The sequence below is a fragment of the Canis lupus genome, chromosome 1 (assembly GCF_011100685.1).
Source record: "Canis lupus familiaris isolate Mischka breed German Shepherd chromosome 1, alternate assembly UU_Cfam_GSD_1.0, whole genome shotgun sequence".
NCBI lineage: Eukaryota > Metazoa > Chordata > Mammalia > Carnivora > Canidae > Canis > Canis lupus.
The window spans coordinates 104,152,316-104,174,709 of NC_049222.1; the positions used below are offsets into that span (position 1 = coordinate 104,152,316).

The 22,394-nt window shown below is 49.3% G+C and overlaps 1 protein-coding gene across 10 annotated transcripts in view; it reads left to right on the top strand.

Annotated features, from left to right (window-relative positions):
• NLRP12 (NLR family pyrin domain containing 12) overlaps nucleotides 1–21,749 on the top strand; it is a 34,261-nt gene extending 12,512 nt beyond the window's left edge. For 5 of the 10 annotated variants that reach the window (XM_038527754.1, XM_038527761.1, XM_038527763.1 and 2 more), the window contains 7 exons: nucleotides 2,283–2,453; nucleotides 4,313–4,483; nucleotides 6,635–6,805; nucleotides 11,015–11,185; nucleotides 15,523–15,693; nucleotides 18,283–18,453; nucleotides 19,386–21,749. In XM_038527754.1, coding sequence (XP_038383682.1) covers nucleotides 2,283–2,453; nucleotides 4,313–4,483; nucleotides 6,635–6,805; nucleotides 11,015–11,185; nucleotides 15,523–15,693; nucleotides 18,283–18,453; nucleotides 19,386–19,473 — 1,114 coding nt within the window. In that variant the 3' untranslated portion in view covers nucleotides 19,474–21,749. Of the gene's footprint in view, nucleotides 1–2,282; nucleotides 2,454–4,312; nucleotides 4,484–6,634; nucleotides 6,806–11,014; nucleotides 11,186–15,522; nucleotides 15,694–15,774; nucleotides 16,023–18,282; nucleotides 18,454–19,385 lie in introns of those variants that run through there. The other 5 variants (XM_038527759.1, XM_038527756.1, XM_038527755.1 and 2 more) reach the window with 5 other exon arrangements.
• Nucleotides 21,750–22,394: the final 645 nt, after the last annotated feature.

The window sequence follows — 22,394 nt, forward strand, 5'->3', positions numbered from 1 at the left end:
GGCTCAGGTCGTGATTCCAGGGCCCTGGGATCGAGTCCCACATCAGGGTCCCCACAGGAAGCCTGCTTCTCCCTCTGCCTATGTCTCTGTCTGTCTCTCCCAAATAAATACATAAAGGGATCCCTGGGTGGCCAGTGGTCTAGTGCCTGCCTTCAGCCCAGGGTGTGATCCTGGAGTCCCGGGATCAAGTCCCAGGTCGGGCTCCCTGCATGGAGCCTGCTTCTCCCTCTGCCTATATCTCTGCCCCTCTCTCTCTCTCTGTCTCTCATGAATAAATAAATAAAATATTTTTTAAAATAATAATAATAAATTTTAAAAATAAATAAAGTAAAAAAATAACACACATAAGTGGAGAAAACAGTATTTACTGATAATCTCCCCTTTGAGCTCATCATGTAGCCTTACCACGTAGCTACATTTGGCCATAAATTGACCTATCACCCTCTACTCTTTTTCTTTTTTTAAGATTTTATGTATTTATTCATGAAAGACACACACACACACACACACACACACACAGAGGCAGAAGCAGGCTCCATGCACGAAGCCAGATGTGGGACTCGATCCCAGGACTCCAGGATCACTCCCTGAGCCAAAAGCAGATGCTCAACCACTGAGCAACCCAGGTGTCCCTATCACCCTCTACTCTTGCTTTTCTCTCTTTCTCTCTCAAACATTTTATTTTTTATTTTTTTATTTTAATTTTTTTTAAAGTTTTAATTATTTATTCATGAGAGACACAGAGAGAGAGAGAGGCAGGGACACAGGCAGCGGGAGAAGCAGGCTCCATGCAGGGAGCCCGACGCGGGACTCGATCCCAGGACTCCAGGACCACACCCTGGGCTCTAAAGGCAGGAGCTCAACTGCTGAGCCCTCAAACATTTTATTTTTTAAAAAATTTAATTTACATTCAATTAATTAACATATAATGCTTTAATGGTGTCAGAGGTAGAGGTCAGCGATTCATTGGTCTTACTCTTTCAAATATTTATTTTTAAAGATTTTATTTATTCATGATAGACATACATGCACACACACACACACACACACACACACACACAGGGGCAGAGACACAGGCAGAGGGAGAAGCAGGTTTCACGCAGAAAACCTGATGCAGGACTCGATCCCGGAACTCCAGGATCACGCCCTGGGCTAAAGGTAGGTGCTAAACCGCTGAGCCACCCAGGGATCCCTTCTCTCAAATATTTTAAATTTTTTTTTAATTTTTATTTATTTATGATAGTCACAGAGAGAGAGAGAGAGGCAGAGACACAGGCAGAGGGAGAAGCAGGCTCCATGCACCGGGAGCCCGATGTGGGATTCGATCCCGGGTCTCCAGGATCGCGCCCTGGGCCAAAGGCAGGCGCCAAACCGCTGCGCCACCCAGGGATCCCCTCTCTCAAATATTTTAAAGCAAATCTGAGTAAAGTCATTTCACCCACATGGCACCAGATACTCACCTACTGCTGAACTAAATCGTTCAACATTGATCCCTAACAGAGAAGGATGTTGTTTCCCCATGAGCACCGTGGCTTCACCCCAGCTAACAGTTTCCTGACATCTGATACCCAGTCCATACCTGCATACAGGTGCACCCAGGTATCTCTATCAGCACTGCTGTGTTCCAGCCAGCATCCAAGCCCTGTGCACACATGGTATTTTCTTGATACATCTCGTAATCTCTCTCTCTCTCTCTCTCTCTTTCTCTCTCTCTTTTCTACAGTAGCTCCATTCTGACTCTTTGTTCCATGACCATGTCTTGTTGGAGGAGCTGGGCATTTGTCTTTAGTATGTGATCACCTTTGCTAGTGGTCAGTATTTTCAGCTTCATGCACCAGGCAGCTACTTTCTTTTGCAAATACTCCATTCTGCCTTCGAAGCAGTAAGCAACGTAGAAAAACACCTTGCCTAGTGGGCATGCTTGTGTTCCAATAGAACCATTTAGGCAGATCAGGCTCCAAGGCTGTGGTTAGCCCACCCCCACCCAAGGACACCCACAGGCAGGCTAAGTGCTCCGTCCTATTTCCAGTCTCCTGAGGGACATTCAGATGATAAAATAAAGATGACAGGGGCTTCTGGAGGGTTCAGTTGGTAGAGTGTGCAACTCTTGATTTCAGCGTTGGGAGTTCAAGCCTTGCATTGGGCGTGGGGCCTACTTTAAAAATGTAAAAAATAAAGATGACAAGATGCGTCATAAATTGTGAGGTGACACATGATTCCCCACGTAATCATTGTACAGTGGTTGGTTTGACTAGGCTTTGTCCTGTCTCTCCTTCTTGCAGACCCGAGAAGAACGTTTTGCCAGATGCCTACAGCAAACAGCTTGCTGCCGCTCTGAGCACCAACCCGAACCTGACAGAGCTGGTTTTGTACCGCAGTGCGTTGGGCAGCCGGGGGGTGAGGCTGCTGTGTCAGGGGCTCAGACACCCCAGCTGCAAACTTCAGAACCTGAGGTGAGTCCAGGCGAGTCTGCACTCTGTCCTCAGGGGGCTCTGTCAGAAGGAATATATAGTGGTGTGTGCTCCTGCTGGCACACTCTGGGTTTCCAGGGGTTAGGATTTTAGGGTATGAATTTAGCGGGGGACACGACCCAACCCACAGCAGAAGCAGTACAAGTGCCAGCGTCATTACCTCCCACTTTTCTTATTTTAGCTCCTTCTTTCCAGGCTTCCTATTTCCAATTACACTACCTGAGTTGAAAGTTGAGTACACAAAGTCGTAGTAATTAAAACAGTCCAGTGCCAGGAGCTCCTGGCTGGCTCAGTTGAGGAGTGTGCGACTCTTAATCTCCGGGTCCTGAGTTCGAGCCCTACATTGGGAGGCATAGATTACTTAAAAAACAAAACGGGGACACTTGGGTGGCTCAGTGGTTGAGGGTCTGCCTTTGGCTCAGGGCATGACTCCGGGGTCCTGGGATCGAGTCCCACATCGGGCTCCCCACAGGGAGCCTGCTTCTCCCTCCGCCTGTGTCTCTGCCTCTCTCTCTGGGTCTCTCATAAATAAATAGATAAAATCTTAAAAAAAATTATAAAAAGAAACAGACAAGAAGTTAAGATGGTAAATGCTACGTTATGCATATTTTACCACGCTGTTATCAAACATGGCAATATGAAGGCACAGCTTGTAGGAATTAGATGGCACCCAGCTGAGGGAACCGAGAGTGTCTGAATCCTGACCCAGAACACAGTGCCGTTCCCTTAGCCCATCCTGCAGGGCAGACACAGGGATAGGGATCCGGATCGGGGCCCAGTAAAGCAAGCTACCGTTTTGTGAGCAGCACGTGGGCCCGATCTCAAAGAAATAATAATAAATAATACCATTCTTTCTTGACTTCGTGCCACGTGCAAGGAGCCATGCCAAGAACTTACATTACATATGTCTCCAGTTAATTCGGGTCAATGCCATCAGCCCCACTCTGGTGCAGCTCAGAGGGAGAGACACACACACAGTGATGAGCAAGCTTCTGCGTGGCCCTGGCAGGAGGCGTGTGGCCCAAGCAGGTGCCTTGGGACCTGCTGGCTACTCAGAGTCTCCTTCTCCAAGTGAAGGGGTAAGCCCCCTCCCCCCGCAGAGCCAGCAGGAGAGGCCTCAAATTCTTCTCTAAAGGCACCTCTGTGATAGCGCTCCCGTGCTAAAGCACCAAGACACCTTATGTTATTCTTGTTGCTTTTATTTTTTTATTGATACATCATTGACATGCTGGATGTCAAAACATGCAGTGGTGTTTTTCTCTTTTTTTTTTTTTTTTAATTTTATTTTTTTATCCATGAGACACACAGAAGAGAGAGGCTGGGACACAGGCAGAGGGAGAAGCAGGCTCCCTGCAAGAAGCTCTATGTGGGACTCGATTCCAGGACCTCGGGATCGTGCCCTGAGCCAAAGGCAGACGCTCCATCACTGAGCCACCCAGGGGACCCTCAGTGGTGTTTTTTCTTTAGGGTAGGCACAGGCTTGAGCAAACGTATCTGCTAACTCCAGAACATTTTCATCACAGCAGAAACAGCCTATCCCTTAGCTGTCCACCCTGCTCCACTCCCCCACCGTCCACTCCCCCACCGTCCCCCCTCCACCACCGTCCCCCCTCCACTCCCCCACCGTCACCCCTCCCCCACCGTCCACTCCCCCACCGTCCCCCCTCCACCACCACCCCTTGCCCCGCCCCGCCCCTGGGCACCCCGTGATCTCCTTTCTTTTACTTCAGAAAGAGGAGAGAATAGGTACAGACCAAAGGAAGGAGGGAGACAAAGGGTGAGGGGCAGAACCCACAGAGCGCCCGCCGGTGACCTGGCCCTTCCCCCTCCCTCCCACCCAGCCTGAAGAGGTGCTGCGTGGCCAGCTCCGCCTGCCAGGACCTTGCGGCCGCCCTGATGGCCAATCAGAATCTAAGGAGGATGGACCTGAGCAGCAACAGGCTGGGGCTGCCAGGCCTGAGAGCACTCTGCAAGGGGCTCCGGCATCCCAGATGCAAGCTGCAGGTGATCCAGTGAGTCTACCCAATCCAGACCCTCCTCGGTCTGAGTCTTCTCCCCGGAGGGGCTGGAACAGTCCCACAAGATGCTGCCGACCCCAAATCTCTACCTCTAGGTTAGGGCTGCCCTTAGACCCACAACCTTGGACCCCTTCCCTGGACTCTGCACTTTAGGGAGGGAACCCCTCTGGGGCCTCATCTGACCCATCGGCTTCCATGCTGGGGGGTGCATGGGCCACCTGCCCTCCCAGTCCTCGGGCCCTACTTGCCAGCTACACTCGGAGGGGTCAGGATGCTGAGCTCCTGCGAGTTCACGACACCGACACGTACTCGTGCTGTCCCCTCTCGCTGCAAGGCCACTCTTGCAGACGAGCCTCCAGAGTCCCCGGGGGTCTCCTTCACTCTCACAGCAAACACAGCGTTTCTGACACTTCGGGTCACCAACGCATGGGGTTTCCCACACAAGCAGCTCAGCCACAGCAGTGGGGTGTCCCACCATACAAGTCCACTTTGCCACCATCTACCTGGAGGTGGCGTCACTTCCCACAGGTGAGGGCTGGGCCCCATCAGACTGCTTCAGAGTCAGTTAGGTATCCTGGTTGTTACCTGGCTTCCAAAGGACCCCTGTCTCGGGTTTGAATAATCTCCTAGGGCGGCTCAGAGCACTCAGGAAAACCTTGCTAGGGATCAGTGTATTATTAAAGGATATGGTAAAGGAGGCAGATGAACAGCCTGAGGAAGAGCTCCATGGGGTGAGGCCTGGGAGGGTCCCAGCCTGGGCACTTCTGACCCATGGAGCTGGGGTGTCACCCTCCTAGCCTGGACCCTGGAAGGGTTCACCAGCTGGAAGCTCCAAACCATGTATGGTCTTGCGGTTTTATGGAGCCTTCCTCTTGTGGCCTCTGTTTCATTAACTCCATTTCTGGCCCCTTGCCTTTTGGAAGAGGGTAGGGGGCAGGGCTGAACGTTCCCAGCCTTTCATTCTGGCATTGTCTCTTGGGTGCCCAACCCTATGTGGGAGCCCACCCATTAGAACCAGAGATGCTCTTGGGGTGCCTGGGTGGTCAGTCAGTTAAGCATCTGCCTTCGACTCAGGTTTTGCATGATCCTGGGGTCCTGGGATCAAGTCCGGGTCAGGCTCCCTGTTCCAGGGAAACCTGCTTTTCCCTCTCTCTCTGTCCCTCCCCCTGCCTCATCTCATGCCTCTCTCTCTCTCTCTCTCTCTAATAAATAAATGAAGTCTTAGAAAAAAAAAAAAAAAGAAAGAAAAAGGAGGAGAAGAAGAAGAAGAACAACAACAACAACAACCAGAGAGATGCTCCTAGCGCTCTGGTCACTTAGGAACAGCAGGGGCTTCAGGAGCCCTGTGTCAGGAAGGAGGGTGTGCAGAGACCAGTACATGTGTTTTCTACCATCTGCCACACCTTATCCTGCTCCTGCCAGTGAACTCCTACTGAGCCTTCCAGAACCATCTCAAACTTCCCAGAGTCTTCCCTGACTGTGCATGGTTTGCCAAACCTGAGCTAGGTGTCCCCTCCACCATGATGGTTTTAATAAACTGGAGCTCAGCATAGGAGCACCTACTGTGTGCCCGGTGTGGTTCTACACCCTGCCTCCTTGGTAAAGTATGTAGTCCTTGCAACAACCTTAGGAAGCAGATGTGATTATTACCCTTATTTTTGAGGCAGTGAACCTGAGGCAGAGCAGCTCGTGACACACGTAATAGACTTCCTGACCACTTGCTAGAGGGTGCAGGGCTCGTGAGCAGCAGAGATGGACATTCCCAGGTCCTGAGCGCTAGAGAACCACCCTGAGCTATGGTGCACTCCTGCCTCAGTGGCATCACCTTCACTGGCTGATACTTGCTTACCCCTCTGTCTCCTTCAGTGGGATACTCCTTGCTGGAAATGATGAAGTCGTCTTCTTCTTCTTCTTCTTCTTCTTCTTCTTCTTCTTCTTCTTCTTCTTCTTCTCCTTCTCCTTCTCCTTCTCCTTCTCCTTCTCCTTCTTCTTCTTCTTCTTCTTTTTTAATGATTTAGTCTTCTTAATGCCTGAGCTGTAGTGACACGTGTTTGTGTTGGGTGATTCAAGGGACCAGGGGATGAGCCAGGAGGATAGAGGACAGCAAGAGGCGCCCTCTTCAACATCTGTCTCTTTCCTCCCAAGGTTGAGGAAGTGTCAGCTGGAAGCGGAGGCTTGCCAGGAGATTGCCTCCGTGCTCAGCACCAGTCGACATCTGGAGGAGTTGGACCTAACTGGAAATGCTCTGGAGGATTTGGGTCTGAAGCTCTTATGTCAAGGCCTGAGGCACCCAGTCTGTAGACTGCAGATCCTGTGGTGAGTTCTTCATGGGACCAACTTAAAATGCAAGTCTCCTCCTATTGAGGGATGATATAAGAAACACACCATCTGTATACTAATGTTTGTAGCGGCATTATTCACGATAGCCCAAAGGTGGAAACAGCCCAAATGTCCATCAGCAGGTGCATGGGTAAACAAAATATGGCATATACATACTAGGCGATATTATTCTATTTTTTAAAAAATTTGAGGGATCCCTGGGTGGCTTAGCAGTTTGGTGCCTGCCTTTGGCCCAGGGCGTGATCCTGGAGTCCCGGGATCGAGTCCCACATCGGGCTCCCGGCATGGAGCCTCCTTCTCCCTCCTCCTATGTCTCTGCCTCTCTCTCTCTCTCTCTCTCTGTCTATCATAAATAAATAAATAAATCTTTAAAAAAATTTTGAAATTCTGACATCATGCCACACGTGGATGAAACTAGAAGATATATATTTTTTAACAGATCAGTATCTTTTTTTTTAAGATTTTATTTATTTATTCATGAGAGACACAGAGAGAGAAAGAGAGGCAGAGACACAGGCAGAGGGAGAAGCAGGCTCCATGCAGGGAGCCCGATGTGGGATTCGATCACGGGACTCCAGGATCAGGCCCTGGGCTGAAGGCAGCGCTAAACCGCTGAGCCACCTGGGCTGCCCGAACCTGGAAGATATTATGTAAAGTGAAAAGTCAGTCATAAAAGGACAAAGATGTTATGATTCCACTTATATGAGATCCCTACAATAGTGAAATCCAGATGTAAAGTAGAACAGTGGTTGCTGTGGGACTGGGGCAGGAGGGAATGGAGAATTGTACAGTTTGTGTTTGGGACCATGCCAGGTTCCAGACATAGATAGTGGTGATGGTTGCACGGCAGTGCAAATGTACTTAATGCTACTGAGTCGTACACTTAGAAATGGCTAGAATGGGGGCTGGCTCAGTTGGAAGAGCTCGTGTGACTCTTGGTCTCAGAAGGCGTGAATTAGGGATCCCTGGGTGGCACAGTGGTTTGGCGCCTGCCTTTGGCCCAGGGCGTGATCCTGGGGACCCGGGATCGAATCCCACATCGGGCTCCCGGTGCATGGAGCCTGCTTCTCCCTCTGCCTGTGTCTCTGCGCCTCTCTCTCTCTCTGTGACTATCATAAATAAATAAATAAATAAATAAATAAATAAATAAAAGAAGGCGTGAATTAGAGCCTTACATTGGGTTGAGTGTAAAGATGGTAGATTTTTTTGTCTGTATTTATCTATACCTATCTATCCATACTTTTTAACTTGTTAAAATTATATTTATTTCTTCATGAGAGACACAGAGAGGGGGCAGAGACACAGGCAGAGGGAGAAGCAGGCTTCGTGGGGACCCCGATGTGGGACCCCGGGATCATGCCCTGAGCCAAAGGCAAATGCTCAATCACTGAGCCACCCAGGCATCCCTCTATACTTTTTTTTTTTTTTAAGATTTTATTTACTTATTCATGAGAGATAGAGAGAGAGGCACAGACAGAGGCAGAGGGAGAAGCAGGTTCCATGCAGGGAGCCCGACATGGGACTCAATCCTGGGTCTCCAGGACCACACCCTAGGCCAAAGGTGGTGCTAAATGCTGAGTCACCCTGGCTGCCCCCTCTATACTTTTTTAAAGTAAGTTTTCACTCAACATGGGGCTCAAACCTAAGATTCCAATCAAGAGTCACAAGCTCTATGGACTAAGCTAGCCAGGTGCTCCATATTTTATATATTTTGACGCAATAAAGCATAAATAAACACCCAGGGGATAGTAACAACAGTGACAAGTGCCATCAAGACCCCCCAAAATAAAGAAAGACCCCCCAAATAAAAGCATTCACAAAAACTCCTGAGGTTGCCAGTGACAGACACCCCATCTCTGTGGTTGAAGATAAAAGTGAATTTGTTGGTTCTGTAACCAAGAAGTCCAGAGGGAAATACTGGTTTTGAGCACAGCTGAATCCAGGGACCCACGTGGTAAAATCAGGACTCTGTCTCCGTCTTCCCTTTCTATATATAGGAAGACACTATGCTAAATGTCAACAGAGGACATCTTTGAGGGGCAATAGTGTTTTCCTGCCCTATATTCCTATCAGTTATAAGGTGCTTCTAACTGCACCCCAAACACATTGCCACTGATTTATGGTGTAACATCAAAGAGAGGTTGGGGGAATCACACATAAGGAGCACAGAAAGAATGTTCTGTATTTTCTTGATTATTTTAGCCAAGAAAATGCATCATGCTAAAAATAAAATACACATATCATAAAATTTACCATCTTTTTTTTTAAGATTTTTATTATTTATTCACGACAGACACAGAGAGAGACAGGCTGAGAGAGAAGCAGGCTCCCTGCAGAGAGCCCAACGCGGGACTTGATCTTGGGTCTCTAGGATCACACCCTGGGCTGAAGGTGGCGCTAAACCGCTGGGCCACTGGGGCTGCCCACCATCTTTTTAAAAGTAATCTCTGCACTCACGACCCAGAGGTCAGGAGTTGCATACTCTACCAGCTGAGCCAACCAGGTGCCCCTACCATCTTACAATTTTGAAGATATGGTTCCACATTATTAAGCACATTTATACTGTTGTGCAACCATCACCACCATCTGCCTCCTGAAATTTTTTTATCTTGCAATTGGTGCAAGATAAAACTCCCGGGCACTTGGGTGGCTCAGTGGTTGAGTGTCTGCCTTTAGCTCAGGTCGTGATCCTGGGGTCCTGGGATTGAGTCCCACATTGGGCTCCCTACATGGAGCCTGCTTCTCTCTCTGCCTGTGTCTCTGCCTCTCTCTCTGTATCTCTATGAATGAATAAATACAGTCTTTTTTTTTTTTTAATTTTTATTTATTTATGATAGTCACACAGAGAGAGAGAGGCAGAGACACAGGCAGAGGGAGAAGCAGGCTCCATGCACCGGGAGCCCGACGTGGGATTCGATCCAGGGTCTCCCGGATTGCTCCCTGGGCCAAAGGCAGGCGCCAAACCGCTGCGCCACCCAGGGATCCCTTTTTTTTTTTTTTAAATAAATACAGTCTTAAAAAAAAAAAAAAGAAAGAAAGAAAAAAAAAGGGCGCCTGGGTGGTTCAGTGGTTGAGCATCTGCCTTTGACCCAGGTCATGATCCCAGGGGCCTGGGATCGAGTCCCATATCAGGCTCCCTGCAAGGAGCCTGCTTCTCTTTCTGCCTATGTCTCTGCCTCTCTCTGTGTGTCTCTCATGAATAAATAAAATCTTAAAGAAAAAGAAAAGAAATTCCTTCCTTTTTATGGCTGAACAACATTACACTGCCTGGATATATCACAGTTTGTTTATCCATTCAACTCTTCCACTAATGGACACTTGGGTTGCTCCTACCTTTTGGCTATTTTGAATAATTCTGTAAACATAAAGGTACAGGTATGTCTTTGGCCTATGTAACCAGAAGTGAAAAGGATGGATCATGTGGTCATTTTAAATTTTTTTGCGGAGCTGCCATATTGTTTTCCACAGCCACTGTACCATTATTTGTTGTTACCAACAGTGCATAAAGTTTCTGATTTTTTTTTTTAAGATTTTATTTATTGGGGATCCCTGGGTGGCGCAGCGGTTTGGCGCCTGCCTTTGGCCCAGGGCGCGGTCCTGGAGACCCGGGATCGAGTCCCACGTCGGGCTCCCGGTGCATGGAGCCTGCCTGTGTCTCTGCCTCTCTCTCTCTCTCTCTCTCTGTGACTATCATAAATTAAAAAAATAATAATAAAAAAAAAAAATTAAAAAAAAAAAAAGATTTTATTTATTTATTCATGAGAGACACACAGAGAGAGAGAGAGAGGCAGAGACACAGGCAGAGGGAGAAGCAGGCTCCATGCAGAGAGCCTGATATGGGACTCAATCCCAGGACTCCAGGATCATGCCCCGGGCCAAAGGCAGCACTAAACTGCTGAGCCATCCAGGGATCCCAAGTTTCTGATTTCTTTGTGTCCTTGCTAACGCTTGTGGTTTGGGGGGCTTTTTAAAATTATTCTTTTTTTGAAGATTTTATTTATTCATGAGAAATGCAGAGAGAGAGGCAGAGACAGAGGTAGAGCGAGAAGGAGGCTCCATGCTGGGAGCCCAATGTAGGACTCGATCCCGGGACTCCAGGATCACCCCCTGGGCTGAAGGCAGATGCTCAATCGCTGAGCCACCCAGGTGTCCCTCGTAATACATGTTGAATTGGATTTTCTGCAGGTTGAAGATTTGCCATCTCACTGCTGCTGCCTGCGAGGACCTTGCCTCCACCCTGGGTGTGAACCAGAGCCTGATAGAGCTGGATCTGAGCCTCAATGACCTGGGGGACCCCGGGGTGCTGCTGCTATGTGAAGGCCTCAGGCATCCCCAGTGCAGACTCCAGGCTCTCCGGTGAGTCTTACTCTGCTCACCATCCTTGCTCTTCTGCATGGGGTCACTGGGGTCATGTTCACTCCTCTTGTCCCCTAACCTCTAGCTACATAGATCTGTGGCAAAGATTTTTCTGCTACAGGGCCTTTGCACAACAGTTCTTTTTTCCTGGGTTGCCTGCCTCTCTGCTTTGCTAAATCCCCTTTTATTTGGATGTTATCTGTTTTATCGATAAGACTCAAAACAGGGATGCGTGGGTGGCTCAGTGGTTGAGTGTCTGCCTTAGGCTCAGGGTGTGATCCCGGGGTACCTGGATCAAGACCCACATCGGGCTCCCCACAAGGAGTCTGTTTCTGCCTCTGCCTATATCTCTGCCTCTGTGTGTGTGTCTCTCATGAATAAATAAAATTTTTTAAAAAGACTCAAAACAAATGCTTCTTCCTCATGTATGCCTACTCTAACCCCTAAATCAGGTCTATATTCCTAGTTTAGGGATTTAATTTGACCTTATGCTTCTTGGCATCACTTATCAAAACTTGTCATTTGTGTGCATATGTGTGATCTTCCAAAAGTGCAGAAGCTGTGTCAGCTCTGTACTCCGATGGCCAGTATAAGACCTGACTCAGGGGTGTTTAGAAATACATATGTTTTATTTTTCTTTTTTATTAAGTTTTTTTGTTTTAATTCCAGTACAGCTAACATATTTTTAAATGAGTAAATGTGTGAATAAATCAAGGAACAAAAAGAAAACACAGAAGGCTATCAGTTTTCAGAAAATCATTTTTCTCTGTTGTCCCAAAGGAGAGTCTGTCTGTCCTACAAAAGCCTCATGTACTATCTCACGTTGTTCATGCTGAAAGGTTTTTTGGTCTTTTTCTCTTTTCTCTTTCTTTTTTCTCCTTTTAAGACATTGTGAGGGATTCCTGGGTGGTGCAGCGGTTTAGCGCCTGCCTTTGGGCCAGGGCACGATCCTGGAGACCCGGGATCGAATCCCACGTCAGGCTCCCGGTGCATGGAGCCTGCTTCTCCCTCTGCCTGTGTCTCTGCCTCTCTCTCTCTCTCTGTGTGACTATCATAAATAAATGAAAAAAAAAAAAAAGACATTGTGAATAGTGTGGCTTCTATTGTTTTTGTTAGGTTCACAGAGGTGTCCTGTTTCTTCACAGTCTGCTGTCCACTGCATCCTGTACTGCAAGATCACTGAGGACCCACCGTGCCTCTCCTTTAATTTTTTCTCCTTCATTGGCACCCCAGAGTTCATCTGCAGGCACTCCTGTCTCTGTTTTACATAACAATATATCTCAACAGTGTCTCCCGCAACTCTTCCCCTCTCCCCACTCCAATCCACTTACCTTTATACATTCAGGATGTGCTCACTCCGGTGTAGACATATCTAATGCATTTCTTTTTTTTTTTTTTTTAAGATTTTATTTATTTGTGTGTGTGAGAGAGAGAGAGAACGAGGAGTGTGGAGGGGCAGAAGCAGAGGGAGAAGCAGGCTCCCCCCTGAGCAGGGAGCCCCATGTGGAGCTCCATCCCAGGACCCTCAGATCCTGACCTGAGCTGAAGGCAGATACTTAACCGACTGAGCCCCCAGATGCTCCTAATGCACTCCTTGGAGCGTGCCATCACGTGCACACACCAGATGCTATAGAGCCATGCCCCTCTCTTCCACTCTGCTCTTGCTTGTCTGTGTCCCTTTCGGACCCCCACTGGGATCCCACCCAGGGGCAAGAGTCATCCGCTCAGCCTGAATTTGCATGCTTGGTTATCTCCAACCGTTCTGAAAAGCTCTCTGGAAAGATCCACAGTTTACACTTCCACCCGCAATTTAGGAAAGCTACTTTGCCTGAATCTTTGTGGTTATTCAACTTTCTATCTTTAAACGCCTGGTGGGTGTAAGATGTTCTTAAACGGCATTTCAGTGTTGAGTATCTCTTCATGTGCTTATCAGCTTCTTTGGTTTCCCCAATCTGTGAATTGCCTATTTGTATAATGTATTTATTTCTTTGCTATGTATCCTTGATTTATCTTGATTTCCAGATGTTCCCTATTTCAGATATTTATCTTTTGTTGACTGCATACCTTGCAAATGTCTGCTCAGCAGGTCATCAATCTGTCAAATTGTCTGTGGATGCTTTCATCAAACAGAAATGCTTATGTTTTGAGGCCAAACCCATATGTGTTTTAATGATTTTATATTCTTTTTAAAAAAAAATTTATTTAGGGCAGCCCGGGTGGCTCAGCGGTTTAGTGCTGCCTTCGGCCCAGGGCGTGATCCTGGAGACCTGGGATGGAGTCCCACGTCAGGCTCCCTGCATGGAGCCTGCTTCTCCCTCTGCCTGTGTCTCTGCCTCTCTGTGTGTCTCTCATGAACAAATAAATAAAATCTTTTAAAAATTTATTTATTCAAGAGAGACACAGAGGGAGAGAGAGGCAGGCTCCATGCAGAAGCCCCATGTGAGACTCGATCCTGGGACTCCAGGATCAGGCTCTGGGCTTAAGGCAGTGCTAAACCGGGATCCCTGGGTGGCGCAGCGGTTTGGCGCCTGCCTTTGGCCCAGGGCGCGATCCTGGAGGCCGGGGATTGAATCCCACGTCGGGCTCCTGGTGCATGGAGCCTGCTTCTCCCTCTGCCTGTGTCTCTGCCCCCCTCTCTCTGTGTGTGTGACTATCATAAATAAATAAAGATTAAAACAAACAAACAAAAAAAGGCAGTGCTAAACCGCTGAGCCACCAGGGCTGCCCTGATTTTATATTCTTGTAACAGGCCTAAGAAATCCTTTGCCAGGAGCCTGGCTGGCTCCATCAGGAGAGCATGTGACTCTTGATCTCAGGGTCATGAGTTGGAGCCCCATGAAGGGTGTAGACATTACTTAAGTAAAATAAAAAAGAAAGGGCTATGAGACCCTTGTATATCGCTTGCTGTTATGAGTTCATATGTTCAGAAAATCCCCATGTTGCTGTCCCAACCTCCAGGCCCCCTTTGGAAGTAAAGTCTGTATGAGTCTGTCTTCATCTGCTAGGGCTGCCTTAACAAAATACCTCAGACTGAGGGCTCACATGTAGAAATGCACTTTCTCCCAGTTCTGGAGGCTGGAAGTTGCAGATCAGATGTTGGCAGGGTTGGTTTGTTGGCAGACCTCTCTGTTTGGCTTGCAGATGGCCACCTCATCACTGTCCTCACCATCTTTCTTGTGTGTGCGCACATGTCCCATATCTGTCGGTGTGGCGAAAGTTACTCTTGTATGGACAACAGCTCATATTGGGTTAGGGTGGACAGTGTGTGTGTGTGTCTGTGTGTTTAAAAAAAATTATTTATTTATTCATGAGAGACACAGAGATAGAGGCAGAGGGAGAAGCAAGCTCCCTGCAGGGAGTCCAATGTGGGACTCCATCCCAGGACCCTGGGATCATACCCTGAGCCAAAGGCAGACACTCAACTGCTGAGCCACCCAGGAATCGCAAGTTGGGCAGTGTTTTAATTTAATCATGCCTTGTAAAGCCTCATCTCCCAATGCAGCTGTACTGAAGCAGGGGGTTAGGGCTTCAGTATAGAAGTTGGGGAGGTGGGGATGCCGGTGGCTCAGCGGTTGAGCACCTGCCTTTCGCTCAGGGCGTGATCCTGGAGTCCCAGGATCGAGTCCCACATCCGGCTTCCTGCATGGAGCCTGCTTCTCCCTCTGCTTCTCTCTCTCTCTCTCTCTCTCATGAATAAATAAACTAAAAATCTTAAAAAAAAAAAAAAGAAGTTGGGGAGGGACACAACTCAGAGTTGTGTTGTGACCCTGTTGCAGGGTCATTGCAGATAAAATTAGTTCAGGTGAGGGCAGGCTGGAGCAGGGCTGGTCTTTTGTGTGGAGTCCTTATGAAGAAGGGAAGTTTGGACACAGACACACACACACACACACACACACACACAGAGATCCGGGCAATGCTTCTACAGGGCAGGGAACACCCGAGATTACCAGCAGACCCCAGAAGTCAGGGGAGGCAGGAGCAGGTGCTCAGGGCTCCTGAATGAACCAGGCTCCCAGCCCTCAGCCCCCAGCCCCCCGAGACGGTTAATTTCCACCATGAGAGCCGCCAGCCTGCAGGCACAGGTCCTTGTTACAGCAGCCTCAGGAAGCTAATCTGCTGGCACCTGTCCAATTCCAACCCATGCCAGATATTACCCTTTCTATATGATCTTCCTGCCGCCCACTCTCTTCTTTCCTTCTTCCCTCTGCCCTCCCACCTGCCTGCTCCTGTCTTCTCTCCTTTTTCTGCCTGGGGGGTGCCTGGCATGGGAGCCGCTTCTCGGGGAGGGCTGCAGGCTGCAGGCTGAGTCGCTGGGCTCTGGGCCTCGTGTCTTCCAGGTTGGGCATTTGCAGGCTCAGCTCGGCAGCCTGCAAGGGTCTCTGCACGGTGCTGCAGGTCAATCCCTGCCTCCGGGACCTGGACCTAAGCTTCAATGACCTGGGGGATGCGGGCGTGTGGCCGCTCTGCGAGGGGCTGCGTCACCCCACCTGCAGACTCCAGAAACTGTGGTGAGCCCTGGGCATCGGGACTGGTGGCATGAGGGTGGTGGTGTTGGCGGGCTTCGGGTGGGGGCGCAGCCTTGTCCATAGGTTCTTTTCGTCGAAAGGCCATCCCTGCACCGCTCCGGAAGACACCGGGAACCCCGACATAGAAAGAAAAGCTGCAAACCGCTCATGTTCTTTGTGGGATGCAAACATAAAATGCCTCCCTTTCCCCTTTGCTCATTGCCTATAAACATTTCCTGTAAAACTCGCCTTTTCCGCTGCCATTTACTTGCACAGATTTGTGGCTTTTCGGTGACGTTTATGGAATAAAAACTCAATCTGTCCAGTGTGAATTCCAGTCAAATGTGAATTGTCCCTTCCTCCTCCTCCTTACTCCCCAGGACCAGCCTGGCCACTCACCCTGAGGGACGGTCTGTTTCTGCTGTGGTGGTTTCTGAGTCTCTTGATTATCTGGGGCGCAGGGTAGGTGGGTATCAAGGCAGGCGCTCAGGGATGGCACTTTCCCTGTATTGGTGCTGCTAGGGTCCCATCTGGCAGGCATCCAGAGGTCACCTTTGTCATGGGGATTGTATGCACGTTCTTTTTTTAAATTATTATTATTATTTTATTTTATGTATTTATTCATGAGAGACACACAGAGAGAGGCAGAGACATAGGAGGAGGGAGAAGCAGGTTCCTTGAAGGGAGCCTGATGCGGGACTCGATCCCAGGACCCTGGGATCACAACCTGAGCCAAAGGCAGATGCTCAACCACTGAGCCACCCAGGTGTCCCTCATATGCATGTTCTTTTTTATTTTATTTTTTTAAGATTTATTTATTTATGATAGACATAGAGAGAGAGAGAGAGGCAGAGGGAGGGAGAAGCAGGCTCTATGCCGGGAGCCTGACGTGGGACTCGATCCCGGGGCTCCAGGATCGTGCCCTGGGCCAAAGGCAGGCGCCAAACCGCTGAGCCACCCAGGGATCCCCCATATGCACGTTCTTACCAGCTCCCCCTCCCCCCGGGAGCTGTTCCCATTGCCCACTCTCCTGAAGTGGAATCTCGGTCTACCTCCTTGTACACACGCCGCCGCCACCCCCCCCCCCAAAACACACACACAGGTCTCACCCTAATCTTCTTCTCCTGACCCTTCTGCATCTCTGGGTGGTTCCTTGTCACCAAGCTGGTTTTTTTTTTTTTTCTCTTCCTCTGCAAGTCCCGAGCTTCCGTCTTATACCTCATCTTGGAAGCTGGCATCTCTTGCCGCACAGGCTCAGGAAAACTAAGATTAAAATATTTCTTCTTAAAAATATATATATATTTCTACTTAACATCCCAGCTGTGATGGTATTTCTTTCAGATGCTTGCTGTGAGGGATAAATGGTGAAGTAAACAAAGCCCTTAGCAAGGTGCTCAGCATGCCTTGGCCCTCAGTAAATGCTATCTGTTCTTACTGGAACAAACAGCACAGAATGCAGGAAAGAAACACAATGGGAGGCCGATTGGAAATCAGAGAGAATCAGTCAGCATACTGTTTGGGCAGGTGGCAGCCTAATTCACACTGGCTCCTTAAAAAAATGAGGGTGCTTATTGACTTGTGTAACTGGATTGACTTCAGGCATGGCTTGATCTAGGTGTTTAGAGTCTTTTTTTTTTAAGATTTTATTTATTCATGAGAGACACAGAGAGAGAGGCAGAGACATAGGCAGAAGGAGAAGCAGGTTCCTCACAGGGAGCTCAATGTGGGACTTGATCCCAGGACTAGGATCACACCCTGAGCCGAAGGCAGGCGCTCAACCGCTGAGCCACTCAGGCATCCCTAGGTGTTGAGTCTTGATCTCTATTATCTTCCGTACTTGTTGCTGTGTTGGTTCCTTTATCAAATAAGTGTAGCCTTGATCCTGCTTGGTGGCAAAACACCTGCAGCTCTACAAAGGACTTTTGGATCTAAGTTCTGAAAAAAGAACTCCAGGAATCCAGAATGGTTCTGACTCACTGGTTTTGGGTGGGCCTATGTCCAGTTGAAGCCATTCATGGTAACTGGAGACATCAAAACCAACCAGCTCAGGTCTGGAATATTAGTTTAAGGACGGTGTGAGCTGCAGGTAGGCTGAGACTGGGGTATGAATGAGAAATTGGGATAGAATTACCAGAAAGGGAAGTGGATGCTTGATTGCAAAATCAGTGGGTATCCTATAGAGAGATGCAGCTCTGGATAGGTAAGCATCCTTAAATACCTGTCTTTTTCTTTTTTTAATATAATATTCTTTTTAAAAAAAGATTTATTTATTTATTTATTCATGAGAGAGAGAGAAAGAGGCAGAGACACAGGAGGAGGGAGAAGTAGGCTCCATGCCGGGAGCCCAAAGTGGGACTCGATCCCGGGACTCCAGGATCGCGCCCTGGGCCAAAGGCAGGCACTAAACCACTGAGCCACCCAGGGATCCCCAAATACCTGTCTTAAATATTTTCGTTCACCACATTGGCCTTATCCGGGACCGGTCAGGTTCTACTCTGCTTCCTCTTAAATTGGTCCTGTAAAAACATCACCCCAAATCCCTCTGAAGAGGCAGCTCCTTATGTTGCTCCAACCACTCCTTGTCTTCCACAGGCTGGATAGCTGTGGCCTCACTGCCAAAGCTTGTGAGGATCTTTCGTCTGCCCTCGGGGTGAGCCAGACCCTGAGGGAGCTTTATCTGACCAACAATGCCCTGGGGAATGCAGGGGTCAGGCTGCTCTGCAAAGGACTGAGTCATCCCGGCTGCAAACTTCAAGTCCTCTGGTGAGAGACCGGTTTCTGGGTCTGAAGGAGGCAGGGCGGAGGACTTGGAGGTGGGGGTGAGGGTCAGTAATCAATATCCATGGTTCGGTGAACAAATAAAGCTAGAAAACTTGGAAACATTTCCTTTGTGCGGTAATGTGTGCAATTAGTGTGGAATGCTGAGGTCTTTATGTCCTGGCCAATTTCTTTTTTTTTTTTTTTAAGATTTTATTTATTTATTCATGAGAGACACATACAGAGAGACAGACACTTAGGCAGAGGGAGAAGCAGGCACCCTGGGGGAGCCTGATGCGGGACTCCATTCTAAGACCCCAGGATCACACCCTGAGCCGATGGCAGATGCTCAACTGGAGCCAGCCAGGAATCCCTGTCCTGGCCGATGTCTATCACTGAGGACCCATTTCCTAACCTGTCAAATGAGGCCCTTGTGGCTTAGAATCTGGAATGACTGTTAGGCCTCAAATTTGAATTCTGGGGGATCCCTGGGTGGCTCCGCGGTTTAGCGCCTGCCTTTGGCCCAGGGCAGGATCCTGGAGACCCGGGATCAAGTCCCGCGTTGGGCTCCGAGCATGGAGCCTGCTTCTCCCTCTGCCTGTGTCTCTGCCTCTCTCTCTCTCTCTCTGTCTATGAATAAATAATAAATAAAAGCTTTAAAAATTTTTTTGAATTCTGTCCCTTATCAGTTTTGTGATGTGTTTCTGCACATTATCCAACGTCTTGGCTCCTCGGTATCCTCCAAATCAGAGAAGTCAGCACAGGTCAGGGACTTAGGATGTTGGTGCTCAGCTGGAAGTCAAACCTGCTTCCCAATAGGATTTGGTTTCAGATGAAGTACTAGATAAGGAAATTGTGCTAACAAGGTTGGAAGCGCGAGAGATTTGAATGCCACAGCTGTGACCTGGAACATAATATGTCCCGTTCTGTGTCCTAAGGTTATTTGGAATGGAGCTGAATAAGATGACCCACAGGAGACTGGCAGCGCTTCGAGTAGTGAAACCTCAGCTGGACATCGGTTGCTGAATGGTTCTAGCCGCCGGCTCTTCTCTTGGAGTCAGGACAGAGGAAGGGGAAATCCCAGGACCCTCTGGCCAGCGTGATGATCAGGCTCTTTTATCTCCTCCAAACTCCCATGCAGGATAAATCCTTTCTGCTTCAGGACTCTGTCAAGTGGTCAACTGTGGAGCATTAGTGTTGGGAAGTGAGTGTCATGGAGAGAACTTAAGGTGGGGTGCTGGGTGATCCTTGAGCAGGGATTTTCAAAGGAGGGTGGACTTGCACTTCTCTCCCTCCCTGGGACACATACATGGTGGTGTCAGGAGACATTGGGGTGGTGGTTGTGGAGCTGCCCACTCCAGTGGTGGAGGCCAAGGAGTCTCCTAAATATCTGAGCAATGCACAAAACAGCCCTCCTGCAGCAGTGTTTAGCTCCAATGACATTTGAGGCTGGATTGAGGAACCTTGTTCTCAAGGACCAGTGGTGCAATGAGAGTGCTAGGCCATCTTGTGTGCCTTAGGATACTGGTCATGCCAAGGGCCCCACCCCATGCCCTTGCAGTCTCATTTTGCATGTGGTTCTGCCCCCTGGCTGGAGGCAGGTGCACCGTGGATGGACCTCTTGCCAGGGTTAGTGGACTGCAGGCTGGCCAATAACCTGTATCATACTTTGGATGAGAACTTGAACCCAGATTTTTTTTTAAGATTTTATTTATTCATGAGAGACATACACACAGAGGCAGAGACACAAGCAGGAGAAGCAGGCTCCATGCAGGGAGCCTGATGTGCGACTCCAGGATCACGTCCTGGACCGAAGGCGGCGCTAAACCGCTGAGCCATCCCGGCTGCCCTCAAACCCAGATTTGTAACCCAGTTGGGAGATTGCAATCAGGGAACCTCAGCCCCAGCCAGTGATTGGCTAGAAGCCTGAGGCCACCGTGAGCGTGCCCTGCTGAAGCCATTGGGCGCAGGTGTCTGGGAAGACCAGAACTTCCTAGGAAGCAGAGGCCATTTGTAGAGGAAAAGGTGACCCTGCCACCCATGGAATTCTGGGAAAGGAAATAAATTTGATTCTGCAGAAGACATGCCTGTGGGCAGCAATAAAGGTCCCTCCAATGGTGACAGCACACTGGACTCCTTGAAACCAAGCCCTTCCGTTACGGGGCCTTTGGCAGCTGTCAGACCTGTGTGCCACCTGCTTCTGAAGCAGCGCCCCAGGACCTAGGCCCTCCGCTGGAGCTGGGGAGACGTGGCCGACAAGGAAAGCCAAGAAGGCCTGTGGGCACGTCTTACTAGTGGAACAGGAAGCCTTCCTAGAGCTGGGAGGAGGTGTTCCTGGTCTAATAAGACTAAAGGGTGGGGTCGTCACCCCAGCCGGACCGCTCATTTTGGGTAGTGCATTGCAGTGCGTCTGGGGAGACAGACCGCTCTCAGGACCAGTGAGGCTTGTTCCATTGAAAAGGTCATGAAGCCGAGCAGCCATTCCCAATAAAACCTCTTAAAAACCAGCAGCCAAGGCAGCCCCTATAGGTCAGGGGTTCAGCGCCGCCTGCAGCCCGGGGTGTGATCCTGGAGACCCGGGACCGAGTCCTACATGGGGCTCCCAGCATGGAGCCTGCTTTCTCCCTCTGCCTGGGTCCGTCTATAAAGGACATCTTAAAAGAGCCAGTAGCCAGATTAGTGCTGCGATTACCTTCCCTCAAATTGAGGGGGATGGAGATGAACTGCACCCATGTCAAAATAGCAACGCCTAGACATCACTCCGAGCGGCCAGTTGTTAGTGCCGAGCCTGACGCCACCTCCCATCCTGCTTGGAGCTTTGCCTAGAGCCAATCTGAGGACTGAGGTTTATGGACAATTTACAGACTCTCAAAATCTGGAGTTACATGTGCAGTTCTGCTTCCAGGAATTCCTTGGGTAAGGGGGAGATTGAGAGAACTCAGCACCGTCTCAACCCTTATCAAGGTAGCAACTACAAGCCACTTGGACAAGAATTTGCTTTTCAGGCTTCAGGAGGAAGCAGACCACCCAGGCCTTCGGGCTCTCCGAGCTGCCCTCCGAGGGCCCTTTTATAGTTCTAAGACATGAATCCCACACCGGGCTCCCTGCATGGAGCCTGCTTCCCCCGACTCTAACCCAGGTTATGTTGAAGTAAAATCTTTTAAGTTACAGTCAAACACAAATCACAGCTGGTTCGTATTTTATTGGACTGGATTTCAGGGCTTCTGTGATGTAAACCTAACAAAGGACTAAATGTTTAGTGGAGGGGATGAAGCCACCCACAAATTTGGGCAAACTTCAAAGGCCTTGTTTCCTTGATTCCTTACAGTTCTGAAAATATTTAATGATCAGTTTCATGGAAAAATTCGAAGTGTCCAGATGTCCTTTAGGCAGGAGAAACAGGCAGGACCGGAGGACGTAGGCAGCAGGGCAGACCGTCTGCAGCACGGACAGCTGGGCTGGAGAAGCCGCTCTCCCGTCGGTCCGTGGGACAAGGATGCTTTCCTCAGACAAGGACACACAAAGTGGGAGCACTTTCCAGACAGATCGGGAAGTGCCCTCATTTTGTGTATCCCAGTCTGAGCGGAATCTGCTCCTGGAGAAACAGGGACCCGGCGCCACAACACCTCAACACAAGGTAACAAGGAGTGGCCACGAGACCACAGGTGTATGGATTTTCCACCGCCCATTGGCAAGGTCCAGACATTTCCGGAGTCTGAGGCTCCATTTCCCCCACGGATACGGGTCTCAGATGTGGACACAAGAAAAGCCCGAAGAACATCCGGACCAGAGCAGGATCTGGGCTCCTTGGACAGTGCCCACCAGCAGCACCCAAATATTGTAGCACTTTTCACCAAGTTACCCTGAAGAGTGCTTCCACATTTGAGTACCACGGGGGAGCTTTGCCCAGAGGTGGTTTGGAAAGGGCTCAGTAGAACCGAAGAACC